General features: G+C 43.4%; 1 protein-coding gene across 1 annotated transcript in view; it reads right to left on the bottom strand.

The window, feature by feature from the left end:
* MAT1A (methionine adenosyltransferase 1A) overlaps positions 1-798 on the bottom strand; it is a 49,776-nt gene extending 48,978 nt beyond the window's left edge. Inside the window, exon 1 of the mRNA XM_069980700.1 lies at positions 523-798. Coding sequence (XP_069836801.1) covers positions 523-616 — 94 coding nt within the window. The 5' untranslated portion in view covers positions 617-798. The remainder of the gene's footprint in view (positions 1-522) is intronic.
* Between the last annotated feature and the right edge of the window lie 11,590 nt (positions 799-12,388).

Here is a 12,388-nt window from a genome sequence, read left to right as displayed (position 1 = left end):
ATCTTCCAGATGACTGTGTGATGAAGCTCATGAATAGCTATGTCTCTGCACTCTTTGAATGTATCAGGGCCATGAGTGAATGGCTCCTAGGAATTCCACATGCCATTCACGGCAGTTTGAAGAAGACATAACTGGGCAGTAAGCCAACGCCTAAAGTGTCATAGTTAATCACGGCTCTGAAAATGCACATGTTACGGATATAATAGGTATTGCTCCATACATGTGTAGTCATCACACACGTGTAGGAACGCAGGTGAAGTTATGTAAACAGATTTTAGACAAGTCAACAATCATAGGAGAGATAGACCATAAGACATTATTTTAGATCACAGCATTATTAGCTAAGCTAGGAAATGATCACTTTACCACTATCTAATCCATACAACACCTCATATCACAGCGTTTGGTGTTTAATTTACATATGTTAAATATTTTGGAATTTTATTTTTTTACCTCTACATCTTGCTGACCTATTACTTATTGCTGTCCCTGTTACTTCTGGACCCCATGTATTGTACTTACCAGGATGTCCTTCTCCCACAGACTCTGAAGTGAACATAAAAGCTCCAACATCTTCCACATGGTGGTCACCTAAACCATCTACTGGTCCATTCATGGTCTGGCTTTAATGTAAGACGCCTGAAGAGGATTAAAAAAAAAATACTCAGTTTGCAGAGGACTTGTGAAGACCTGACAGCTGATGGGCTTTTTTATAACTCAGCAAGGCTGCAAGATCTAGTTACTGCTAGTAGCTCAGTAACTTGACTGTGTGTGTGTTTAAGAATGAACCCGCCTATTCCCGTGTCACAGTTCAGTTTAGCTGTCAGATAGCAAGTTCTCCTATATATGGGAAGTCAAAGTTTTTCAATGACCATGTGAATAAACTGGAAGAAACATTTCACAAGAAATCACAGTGTGTGCCTGCTAGCTTATACATCAGCACAAGATCAGGTGTAGGAGGGATCCAAGAAATATTCCAGCAAATACATTTCTGCACAATATTATACACACTATTATGTACTTATATTTAGTATTATCTATCAATATACTACTCGGTAATTATTACAGCAGGAGAGGTATTTTTTTATTAGCACAATGATAATTAAGTAAAATATAGAACATATTGCAAATATATTGCTAAATATTTTTTTCCTATCTAGAGTTAATGGAAATCTACCACTTGAATCACAATGTATATGTATGGGTATATATTACAAAGTAAACTGGGATTTGCACAGGAAAAGGCCAGCATTTATCGGGAAAAGACAGCCTTCTATTGATGATGATGACTGCAAATCATGATCATGATCATTGTTTGCATCCATCATTATTAATAGATGGCCGCCTTTTCACGGGTAAAATTCCTCACACCTCTTTAATTATTTTGGAAGTTTGCTTTTTATTTTATTTATTTTTAAAGGGAATGAAAGAGGTTAAAAGCATCTTATTGATATGTCCCTATAGAGCACAGATTGCTGAGGGTGAAGGTAATTTTCTTACCTGAATACACATTGCTGGTTTTGGGAACTTTGCGGTTTATTATGCATGCAAATGAGGCGGTTTGGTGCACTGGGGGTGGGAGTACCGGGGCTCATCATTGCAGAGTGCCGGATAAATATTTATTAGGAGGGCGGGTCAGCTGGGGTAGATTGGTGCATTGAGGGTGGTAGTCCTTGCCAAACAGTGCATCAAACCTCAAAACAAACATATCTATAAAGTTCCTAAAAACGGTAATGAGGATCAAGGTAAGAAAATTACCTTCATCCTTAGTGCCTGATGCGCCGCTCTGGTGGGGCAGGAGCAGGCATATACAAGCAGGCATATACAGCATCTTTCGGTGTCTGTGACGGCTGCCAGACACAGGAGGATGTTGTGAGTGCAGCCCCCTTCCCCACCAGAGCGGCACACGTGTTCCTTCTCCTGCAGGCCGCGCGCGATTACATCATTTCATTGCGCGCCGCCTGCAGGAGAAGATGGGAAAAGGCTAGAGGGGAGAGAAGACCTGGGCAGCATGGGAGCGGAGGAAAGGTGAGTGGGATGTTTATTTTTTTATTTGAGAAAGACACTGGGGGTTAACTAGAGCCACCAGGGGCATCACTGGGGGGTTAGCTAGAGCCACCAGGGGCATCACTGGGAGGGGTTAACTAGAGCCACCAGGGGCATGACTGGGGGGTTAACTAGAGCCATCAGGGGCATGACTGGGGGGGTTAACTAGAGCTACCAGGGGCATGACTGGGGGGGTTAACTAGAGCCACCAGGGGCATAACTGGGGGGGGGGGGGGTAACTAGAGCTGCCAGGTGCATGACTGGGGGGGTTAACTAGAGCTACCAGGGGCATGACTGGGGGTTAGCTAGAGCTACCAAGGGCATCAATAAGGGGTTAACTAGAGCTACCAGGAGCGCACAGTATGGGGCCCTTGAATGATTTTATTAATGCCCGACTGGCCCTCGACAGGGAAAAGGTTCCCTACCCCTGTTCTATTTGTTTGGCAATCATTTTGTCCAGCTGTATATTTTCATAAAGAAATCTAAAGAGGAATAGAAAAAAAACTAGACTGGTTCTTTTTGTCTTACTGGCCTGGAAACTTTACTAGTTAGGCAAATAATGGACTGGACTGTATACTATAGGTCTCCATGTGGTGCATATGGCAGCAGACAGCATCAAATTCCCTGTTGAACCCCCCAACTATATCCTACGGAAATTTAGGAATGAAGATGAAACAACATTTCTGGTGCTGTAATTTTCTTGCTGTTTCTCTTGCAATGTACATGTACCAATAGGCTGCATCCATGTTTTCCAGGACTTCCCAGGGCTACATCCAAGTTCAGCAGCCACTGCTAATCAACTGCGGTACGCTTGAGTTCAGATGAACCTGATCGTACAAAAAATTTGCTCACCTCTAGCCACCCACATTCGGCGTCAATATAGTTTGCAGGGCATGGAGAGATGAATGTGTCACTCATATACAGTGGTACCTCGGTTCTCGAACATACTTGGTTCTGGAAGGCTGTTCCAGAACCGAGCAGTTCCAGAACCGAGCTGTAAATTCCCATAAGGAACAATGTTAAACTGATTATATGGTTCTTACACTCCTTTGGTCAGGTGCAGAGCACCCGGCCCACAGAGCATAAAAACGCTCCATGTTCCCCGCAATAGTGAGAGGCAGGAGCGGGCGGCTATTTAAACTTGTCGCCGTGCTCCTGCTCCACTCAGCTGCGGGGGACACCCTGTAAAGAAGTGGAGATTCTCCTCATTATGATGGGATTCCCCACTTCTTTACAGGGTGTCCCCCGTAGCTGAGAGGAGCAGGAGCATGGCGGCAAGTTTAAATAGCCGCCCGCTCCTACCTCTCACTGGGGGGATGCCCTGTAAAGAAGCCAGCCGCACTGCTCCCTGTTTACTGACCTGTCACTGGCCCCTTTAAAATATTTAAACTTACTATGTTGTATACAATTGTTTTTTAGCACAGCCTTTTTAAGACAGGTCTGGGTTGTCTAAACCTCATGAAGAAAAACATTGTTAAAAGAATAAGTAGCTTTCATTTAAATATATTAAAATGAATGAATACAAAAGTGTTATTATTGTCTCAAGAATACAATAAGGAGCTCAGTGTAAACCTGGAACCACAAATGGAACTTCTCCAAATGGGGGCTCTAAAGAACAACACAGAAAGAAGATTTTATACATTTAAACATGTTTAGAATTTTATATCACTAAGTAACCTGACACACATTGTCCATTCTTGCACCTGATTATTGTTTTGAGAAAGCAATAAGCTGTGACGTATCATATTATTTCTAAATTATATTCCAAGTTATCCTGCTAATGATTAGATGGAGGAGTCAGAGAATTCAGATATGTATGGCCAAAGGGAATATGGCGGGTGGGCTCACTCATACTTCTGTATACTCCTCTGTATACTCTATAAGTGAATTCTGGGTCGAGGGAGGCCTAACATGCTAATACAGGGTTTCTATAATAAAGTAGCTATTTCAAGTCAACTGTTTCTTTTTCAATAGAATGTAAAATCAAACTTGTGGTGCCAATAGCTTGCTTAATTTGAGTTTATTATAGTGCAATCTATATGGATATATTACCTTTAGGTCCTTCTTTGGTTATTTGGATTGCTGAATGATCAACATGGTCAAAGGTGATGAAAAGGTATAAGTAAAACCTGCCTAAGAAAACAAATAATCAATGTGTACATTGTTAATGTAAATATCTTGTACTTGCAACAACCAGAGAGATGAATCACAATAGGTCAGGTCAAGTTTAACTATAGCAGTGCACACACAAACAGGAAAGCAGCACGGTGGTTCAGTGGTTAGCTCTGCAACACCAGCATAACATTTATACTTTCTACCTAGTGTCTGCATGGGTTTCATCTTGGGACTCTGGTTTTCTACTACATTTCAAAAAAATACTGGCAGGTAACTTTGAAATTTAGGTTGTAAGTCCTACTGGGTACAGGGACCAATGTGAAAAATTATAAGCTCTATATAGAGCTAAAGAATATGATGGAAACTGACAGAATGGCTAGTAAGCATTCATTTGTGGTATTTTTTTGTCTAAATGGAGGTATATTCTGTGCATGAGCCGCCAAGCATCTCTTCCTTCCAGCTACAGGACCACCATTAGGAACAGGAGGGTGCAATACTGGAGCCTGGACAGGTGAAGAAGAGTTATGAACATCTCTAAAATAAAGACCACCATACACCATCTACGAGTGCAAGAGGATTTTTAGGCAACATAGTCATTAGAAAACATGTGTGTGCCAAGTATGTGCAGTAACCTAGGCAAAGTTCTAAGGTTCTCCAGGAATACTATGAGGCTAGCTAGTATGGAAGGTTGCTTAGCTAATCTACCTTACTGAATGCACATTAGTTAAAAAGAAGGGGCGGATGGGAGGAAGTGAGACATCAATTCACATTACACATGGTTTTTTACATGTATTTTCATAGTAAAAAAAAAAAATGTGGATTGTGGTTATGTTTTTTTATATTCCATGGGGCAACGTGAGAAATTAAATTTGAAGCTGTCAGGATTGTGCAGTAACCTGGTGTGAACTGGGCCGGTTTTTACTTACGTGCCACACCCGCTTGCTTCTCAGCTTCCTGGCAATGCAGGAGTTAAAACTGATCACTGGGGACCTTGATTTATGCAGCTGAGTAGGTCTTTAGACTGACTGGTTTCTCTGCCTATCTGGAACCTGGAAGATCAGAGCGCCGGTCCAATGGGGATCCGCACCAGGCTGTTGGTCAGCATAAAAGAAAGCTGAGGCAGTCTCCCAGTGCTGGCTATTAGGTTTCATACCCTGGTCCCAGCTTCCCCTGTCTATTTCTGCGATCCCCGTCCTAACTTTCTCTGCTTGCTCGACTTTTTTACCTGACCTCTGGCTTGACTTTTTGACTATTCAATTGTAACTCGATTTTGTACTACGCTGCCCATTTAGCTCAGACCTTGCTTGTTTGACTATTCATACACATTGGAGTTTTATGAAGAACGGCTAGACAACAATTAAATGAATAATTACTAAAATGAAGTGATGCATTGTGATTTATCTGACAGATTTTTTAAGCCAAAGCCAGAAATGGATTTGCAAAGAGGAGAAATCTCAGTCTTTCCTTTATTACCTGTTCTGTTTATAGTCTGTTCCTGGATTTGGCTGCAATGAAATGGCACACCACTGCAATGAAATGATTAATTACTGCAATTAAATGATGCATTCACACTACCCTTTGATTGCGTTGTGTGAACACAGCCTCACCTAGCAGTGGTCTACAACAGGGATGTCAAACTCAGGCCACCAAGCTGCTGCAAAACTACAAATACCATCATGCCTGGGCAGCCAAAGCTTTAGCTTTGGCTGGCCAGGCATAATGGGAATTGTAGTTTTGTTTGATCTAGAAGATAGGCGCTCATTTACAGCACAGTTTGGCCCACCTAATATGGCCTTTTGCATAGGTTTGTTCTGTTCTCGGTTAAAAAAACAAACAAACAGAAAGCGAAAAAATCCTGAGCGTCATGTTCTAAAGTCCATCACTTAAGCAAATCAACACTTACGCAATTTTGTCAATAAAAAGTTATTGATGGGGAGATGGTAAAAAAATTCAGTTATTTTGTGATTCTCTGGTCATCAGTGATGTTTTTTTGAAAGAAAAAAACATACTGTATAAAACTTTTTTTAAATCATGTTGTTTTTCTCATGTTCCATGCAAATGTCCACATCTTTCAGTTTCATACTGTTACTACTAATTTTGCACCTTTCTTCCTTACTATGGCTACAATGAACAATAGAGAAATGACACGAAAATTGGCCGATGTCTTTTAATTTTGCCTAAAGGATACATTAGCATGGTATGATAAAAGCGCAGGAAAGTGCCCCACTATAATGTAGTAAAACTCTTAAGCAACTATTGCATGGGGCAATCTCTTGGAGCTTGCTTGCTCCTTGTTCACCGCCCGCAGCTGGCGCTATTACACGAGTCGACAGCAAGCGGGTAAGTGCCGGAGGGCTCACGGAAAGCTGCAGGGGGGTCCCCGGACAGTCTTTAGATCGTCCGGGGAGCCCATAAGAGATAGCAGTGGTCTGCTGATGCCACTTCTGTTTCACAGAGTGACGGCAGCAGATTATTGCTATCTTAGTCGTTTGTCTTTAACCCCTTAAGGACAGAGCCTGAAATGGCCTTAAGGACAGAGACAAATTTTATGAATATGACCAGTGTCACTTTATTCATTAATAACTTCGGGATGTTTTTACCTATCTGGCTGATTCTGAGATTGTTTTCTCGTGACATATGGTACTTCACATTTCTGGTAAAATGGAGTCGATACTCATAACGAATCTTTATGAAAAACCCCAAAATAACGTGAAAAATTTTGAAAAAATGCATTTTTCAAACTTTGAAACATTTCTGCTTATACAGAAAATGGTTATGCCACATAAATTATATATTAAATAGCATTAGCAACATGTCTACTTTATGTTGGCAGCATTTATTAAACTATATTTCATTTTTTTTAAGACAATAGGAAGCTTAAAACATTAGCAGCAATTTTCCAAATTTTCTGTAAAATTTCAAAATCAGATATTTTTAGGGACCTGTTCAGGTTCAAAGTGTATTTGAGGGGACTGTATGTTAGAAATCCCCACAAAGCACCCCATTTCAGAAACTGCACCCCCCCAAACTCTGCAAAAGCACATCCAGAAAGTTTTTTAACCCTTTAGGGGAGTCACAGAAATAAAAGCGAAGTGTGTAAGAAATTTGAAAATTTTTATTTTCTGTGCAGAGATTTTATTGTAATCCAATATCTTTCATAATGATAAACCTATTAGCAGAGAAATGCACCCCAATATTGATTGCCCCGTTTCTGCAGTTTATAGAAATACCCCATATGTGGCCCTATTGCGCTATTTGACGCAACCACAAGCCTCAGATATAAGGGAGCGCCTAGTGAATTTCAACGCCTCCGTTATATTTGGTCATTTTTGACTGTACCACTTCAGGTTGGCAGAGGCTCTGGGGTGCCAAAACCTAAAAAACATCCCTAAAGGGACACCATTTAGAAAACTGCACCCCTCAAGGAATGTAACAAGGGGTGCGGTGAGCATTTGGACCCCACAGGTGCTCCGCAGATTTTCAGAACAATGTGGTGTAAAAAAGGAAAAATTCTATTTTTTACACTAAAATGTTGTTCTAGCATTCATTTTTCATTTTTACAAGGGGATAAAAGAAAAAAAAAACACCAAACATGTAGCGCAGTTTCTCCCCAGTACGGAAATACCCCACATGTGGACATAAAGTGCCAAGCGGGCGCAGCACGAGCCTCCAAAGGGAAGGAGCGCCAATTGGCCTTTGCAAGCTGGATTTTACTGGAATGGATTTCAAGGGCCACGTCGCATTCACAGAGCCCTCATGCTGCCAAAACACTGGAAACCCCCCACAAGTGACCCCATTCTGGAAACTACACCCCTCATGGAATCTAACAAGGGGTTCAGTGAGCATATGGACCCCACTGGTGACGGGCACAAATGTGGAACAATGTGACGTGAAAGGGAAAAATTTAATTTTTTCACTTTCACGGCACAAATGTGGCCGTCATCAAGGGATCCATATCCTCATTTCACCCCTTGTTAGATTCCTTGAGATGTGTCGTTTCCAGAATGGGGTCACCTGTGGGGGGTTTTCACTGTATTGGCAGCACGAGGGCTCTGTAAATGCGACATGGCATTCATCATCCATTCTGGCCAAATCCAGCCTTCAAAATCCAAATGGCGCTCCTTCCCTTCGGAGGCTTGCCCTGCGCCCACATGGCGCTTTATGTCCACATGTGGGGTATTTACAGACTCAGGGGGAATTTCTCTACACATTTTGTGTTTTTTTTCTCTTTTAACCCCTTGTGAAAATGAAAAATTTAAGGCTAAACCAACATTATAGTATAAAAAATCTAATATTTCATTTTCACGCCATATTGTTCCACATTTGTGCCCGTCACCAGTGGGGTCCATATGCTCAATACACCCCTTGTTACATTCCCTAAGGGGTGTAGTTTCCATAATGGGGTCACTTGTGGGGGGGTTCAACTGTCTTGGCAACACAGAGGCCTTTTAAATGCAACATGGCCCCTCGAAATCCATTCCAGCCAAATCCAGCCTCAAAAAGCCAAATGTCGCTCCTTCCCTTCGGAGGCTTACCCTGCACCCGCATAGGGCTTTATGTCCACATATGGGGTATTTCCATACTCAGGAGAAATTGCTCTACACATTTAGTGTTTTTTTTTATCTTTTAATCCCTTGTGAAAATGAAAAAATCAAGACAAGATCAATGATTTAGTGTAAAAATTAAACATTTTTTACACTAAATGTTGGTCTAGCCTTGATTTTTTCCTTTTCCACAAGGGGTTAAAAAAGAAAGTGAACACAAAACGTGTAGGGTAATTTCCCCTGAGTACAAAAATACCCCACATGTGGATATAATGTGCCATATGGTCACAGGGCAAGTCACCAAAGGGACAGAGCGCCATTTAGAGACTGGAATGGAGGATGGAGGCCATGTCGCAATTACAAAGCTCCTGTGCTGCCAGGACAGTAGAAACCCCCCACAAGTGACCCCATTCTGGAAACTACACCCCATAAGGAATCCAACAAGGGGTAGAGTGAGCATATGGACCCCACTGGTGACGGGCACATAAGTGGAACATGTGCCATGAAAATAAAAAATACAATTTTTTCATTTTCACGGCCCAAATGTGCCCGTCACCAGGCGACCATATCCCCACTGCCCCCCTCGTTAGATTCCTTATGGGGTGTAGTTTCCAGAATGGGGTCACTTGTGGGGGGTTTCTACTGCCCTGGCATCACAGAGGGTTTATAATGGCATCATGGCATCCTCTAATGGGAATGGCGGCCATACCTATTTAGCTGGGGAAAAGGGACAATTCTAATTTATTTGGGGGTATTAGGCCAATTATTAGTTTATAAGGTTGAAAATGACAGGTGTCCATCAAATTCAACCTGTGTTGATCTAGAGGAAGGCAAAAAAAAACCCTCGTAAGGCAGACGACAGTAGCCTCATCACAGGGGAAAAATTCCTTCCCGACTCCATAATGGCGATCAGAATAAAATCCCTGGATCAACGTGACCCCTGAAATAGGAATAAGGGACAGAATTTAGATAATGTAGAACTCCGATGACGTGTGGTACACCTTGAAGCGATCCAGTATGCAGAGGCCGGGGCGATCAGAACAGGTGTCACACTGGAAAATGGTGTCCTTCCTGATCCCCCTGTTACGCCACACTCTGCACTTCTTCTGGGGTCTCTCTTTCTCCAGTGTGGGGGACGTCACCTGGAGAATGTTGTCCTGGTGCGATACGGGGTCCTTCATATCCAGAAGCGCTGGGTCCGCTCCATGGCTGCTAAATATTAGGGCTTTATTACTACTTCTGATATTTACGGATCGTGCCGCAAGCTACAGTAGCTCAGGCAGCGAGGGACCGAAAGAGGGGGCGCTGGTATAAAAGTTATCCCCGTACAGGTGGTGACCTTTATCTAGCAGTGGGAAGATCAGTTCCCGAACAATCTCCCCACTAACTCGGAGGATGGGGGGGGGGGGCATCTAGGGGCTTGATTTGGGTGTCCCTTCCTTCATACACTTTAAGGGTACGTGCACACTGCGGAATGGTGAAGGATAACCCTTTGTGCATTCCGCAGCTGGCACCCGCCGGCAGACGTCTCCGCACGTGTCACACTCCATTATATGCACGGGCGGATTCTGCCCTCTGTCCAATGTGTTCATTCTTTGGACGGACGACGGAATCTGCCCGTGCATAGAATGGAGTCTATGACACGGGTGGAGAAGCTCGCCTCCATCAGTCCGCCGGCGGGTGCCAGCTGCGGAATGCACAAAGGGTTATCCTTCACCATTCCGCAGTGTGCACGTACCCTAAATCTGTAAGAGTACCCTGAGGTACTCTCACAGAGTGTGCAGAATTTCACGCCATACCGTGATCTCTTATTGGGACGGGACTGGCGGAAAAGACGTGTCTGGGGGGCAGCGTACGCTACGCTACCCCCAGACACCTCACTGGATGATGAGGATGATGAGGATGAATGGAGGAAAGAAGGATCCCCCCATTCATCCTCACTAGCTGTTTCGGTGTCGGAGGCAATAATAGCGTATGCGTCCGACACCGAAAACACCTTGGGGGCCATCTTTATACGGGGATTGGTATATGGGGTATGTAAATGTGTAGTGGTGTAGTGTAAAACTTTATTTCATGTAGTGTAGTGTAGTGTTTTTTACGTGTTTTTTTGACAGTAAGAAAAAATATCCCTTTGCCAAGAAAGGAGCTGCTGCTAAATGCCGCACTTATGTGCGGCACTTATCAGCAGCCAGTGGCGGTAGGATATAGGGGGGAAAAACGCCCCTACGCCAAAAAGGAGGAGTTGCTGATCAGCGGCGCTATTACGGGCGATGCTGATCAGCACTCAGCGGCGTTAGGGCGCAAAAAAAGAAAAAAAAAATGGAAAAAAAAAATAATCTTTTTAACCCAAAGCAACTGATCAGTGAATGATATTCACTGATCAGCCGCTAGGGGGCGGTAGAGCGACGCTGCCGGAGATTACCGAGGCCCGCCGAACACGAGGACCCGAGCGATTACGAAGATTTCCGACGCTGGACGACCGAACCCGAAGTGAAGCGAAGAAGACGCGAGGACGGCGCGGACCGCAGATCGTCGCTCTGGACGCCCAAATCAGGTGAGTATGGTACACCTGCACCACACACACCTTTTCTGCACCCCTCAGCTACCTAGCTGAGGGGTGCAGAACGCAACAAAACTGTTTTTTTACAGTTTGATCGCCATGATGGGCCGGCATATGGTACGGTACTGGACGGCCTATCACGACGATCGTGGGGGTGACATCGGCGCCATCTTTGGTGGGGACACTAATGGCGATTGGTGCTGTCTCGGACAGCACCGATCACCATTGCTTTCCGGGTCACCGGGTCAACGATATAGATCAGCATATAGCAGCGATCGTCGCCACGGGAGGGGTTAATCACCCCCCCGTGCCGACGAGCAGAGATGGCCTGCTATACATTATAGCAGGCCATCTTTCCCGACCGCTGTGTGTGAACACACAGCGATCGGGGAAACATCGGGCGTAAGTATACGCCCGTTTGCGTTAAAGCCCACCCTGCGGGGGCGTATACTTACGCCCGATGTCGTTAAGGGGTTAAACATGTTGAAAGACAACGACAGGCAATGATCAGCCAACATCATTCGGCTGATCTTTCCTTCTACTACACAAAACAATTATCGACCGTAATGGCCAATAATCGGCACAATACGGCTGATAATTGCTTTGTGTAATAGGGCCTTAAGCAGTTGTCATAATTAAATGACAAGCTGTGATGCCTTGAATAAATGTACCCTTAATACAACAGGACTTAACCCCTTGCCTCTAAAGCCTCTTTTGGCCTTAATGACCAGGCTCATTTTTCAAAATCTGACCTGTCACACTTTATGCGCTTATAGCTCAGTGATGCTTTAACGTATGCTAGCGATTCTGAGATTGTTTTTTCGTCACATATGGCACTTTATATTAGTGGCAAAATTTAGTCACTACTTTGTGTGTTTTTTGTGAAAAACATCAAAATATCATGAAAAATTTGCATTTTATGAACTTCTGAAATTCTCTGTTTTTAAACAAGGAAGTCATAGCACATAAATTAGTTACTTACTCACATAACCAATATGTCTTCTTTATTCTGGCATAATTTGGTAAACATATTTTACTTTTTTAGGGTGTTATGGGGCATAGAAACGTATCAGCAAATTATCACATTTTCATGACATTTCCAAAACGGATTTTTTTAAGGGAC

Source organism: Dendropsophus ebraccatus, chromosome 8 (assembly GCF_027789765.1).
Source record: "Dendropsophus ebraccatus isolate aDenEbr1 chromosome 8, aDenEbr1.pat, whole genome shotgun sequence".
In the NCBI taxonomy this organism is placed as follows: domain Eukaryota; kingdom Metazoa; phylum Chordata; class Amphibia; order Anura; family Hylidae; genus Dendropsophus; species Dendropsophus ebraccatus.
This window is presented reverse-complemented; position numbering and strand designations above follow the sequence as displayed.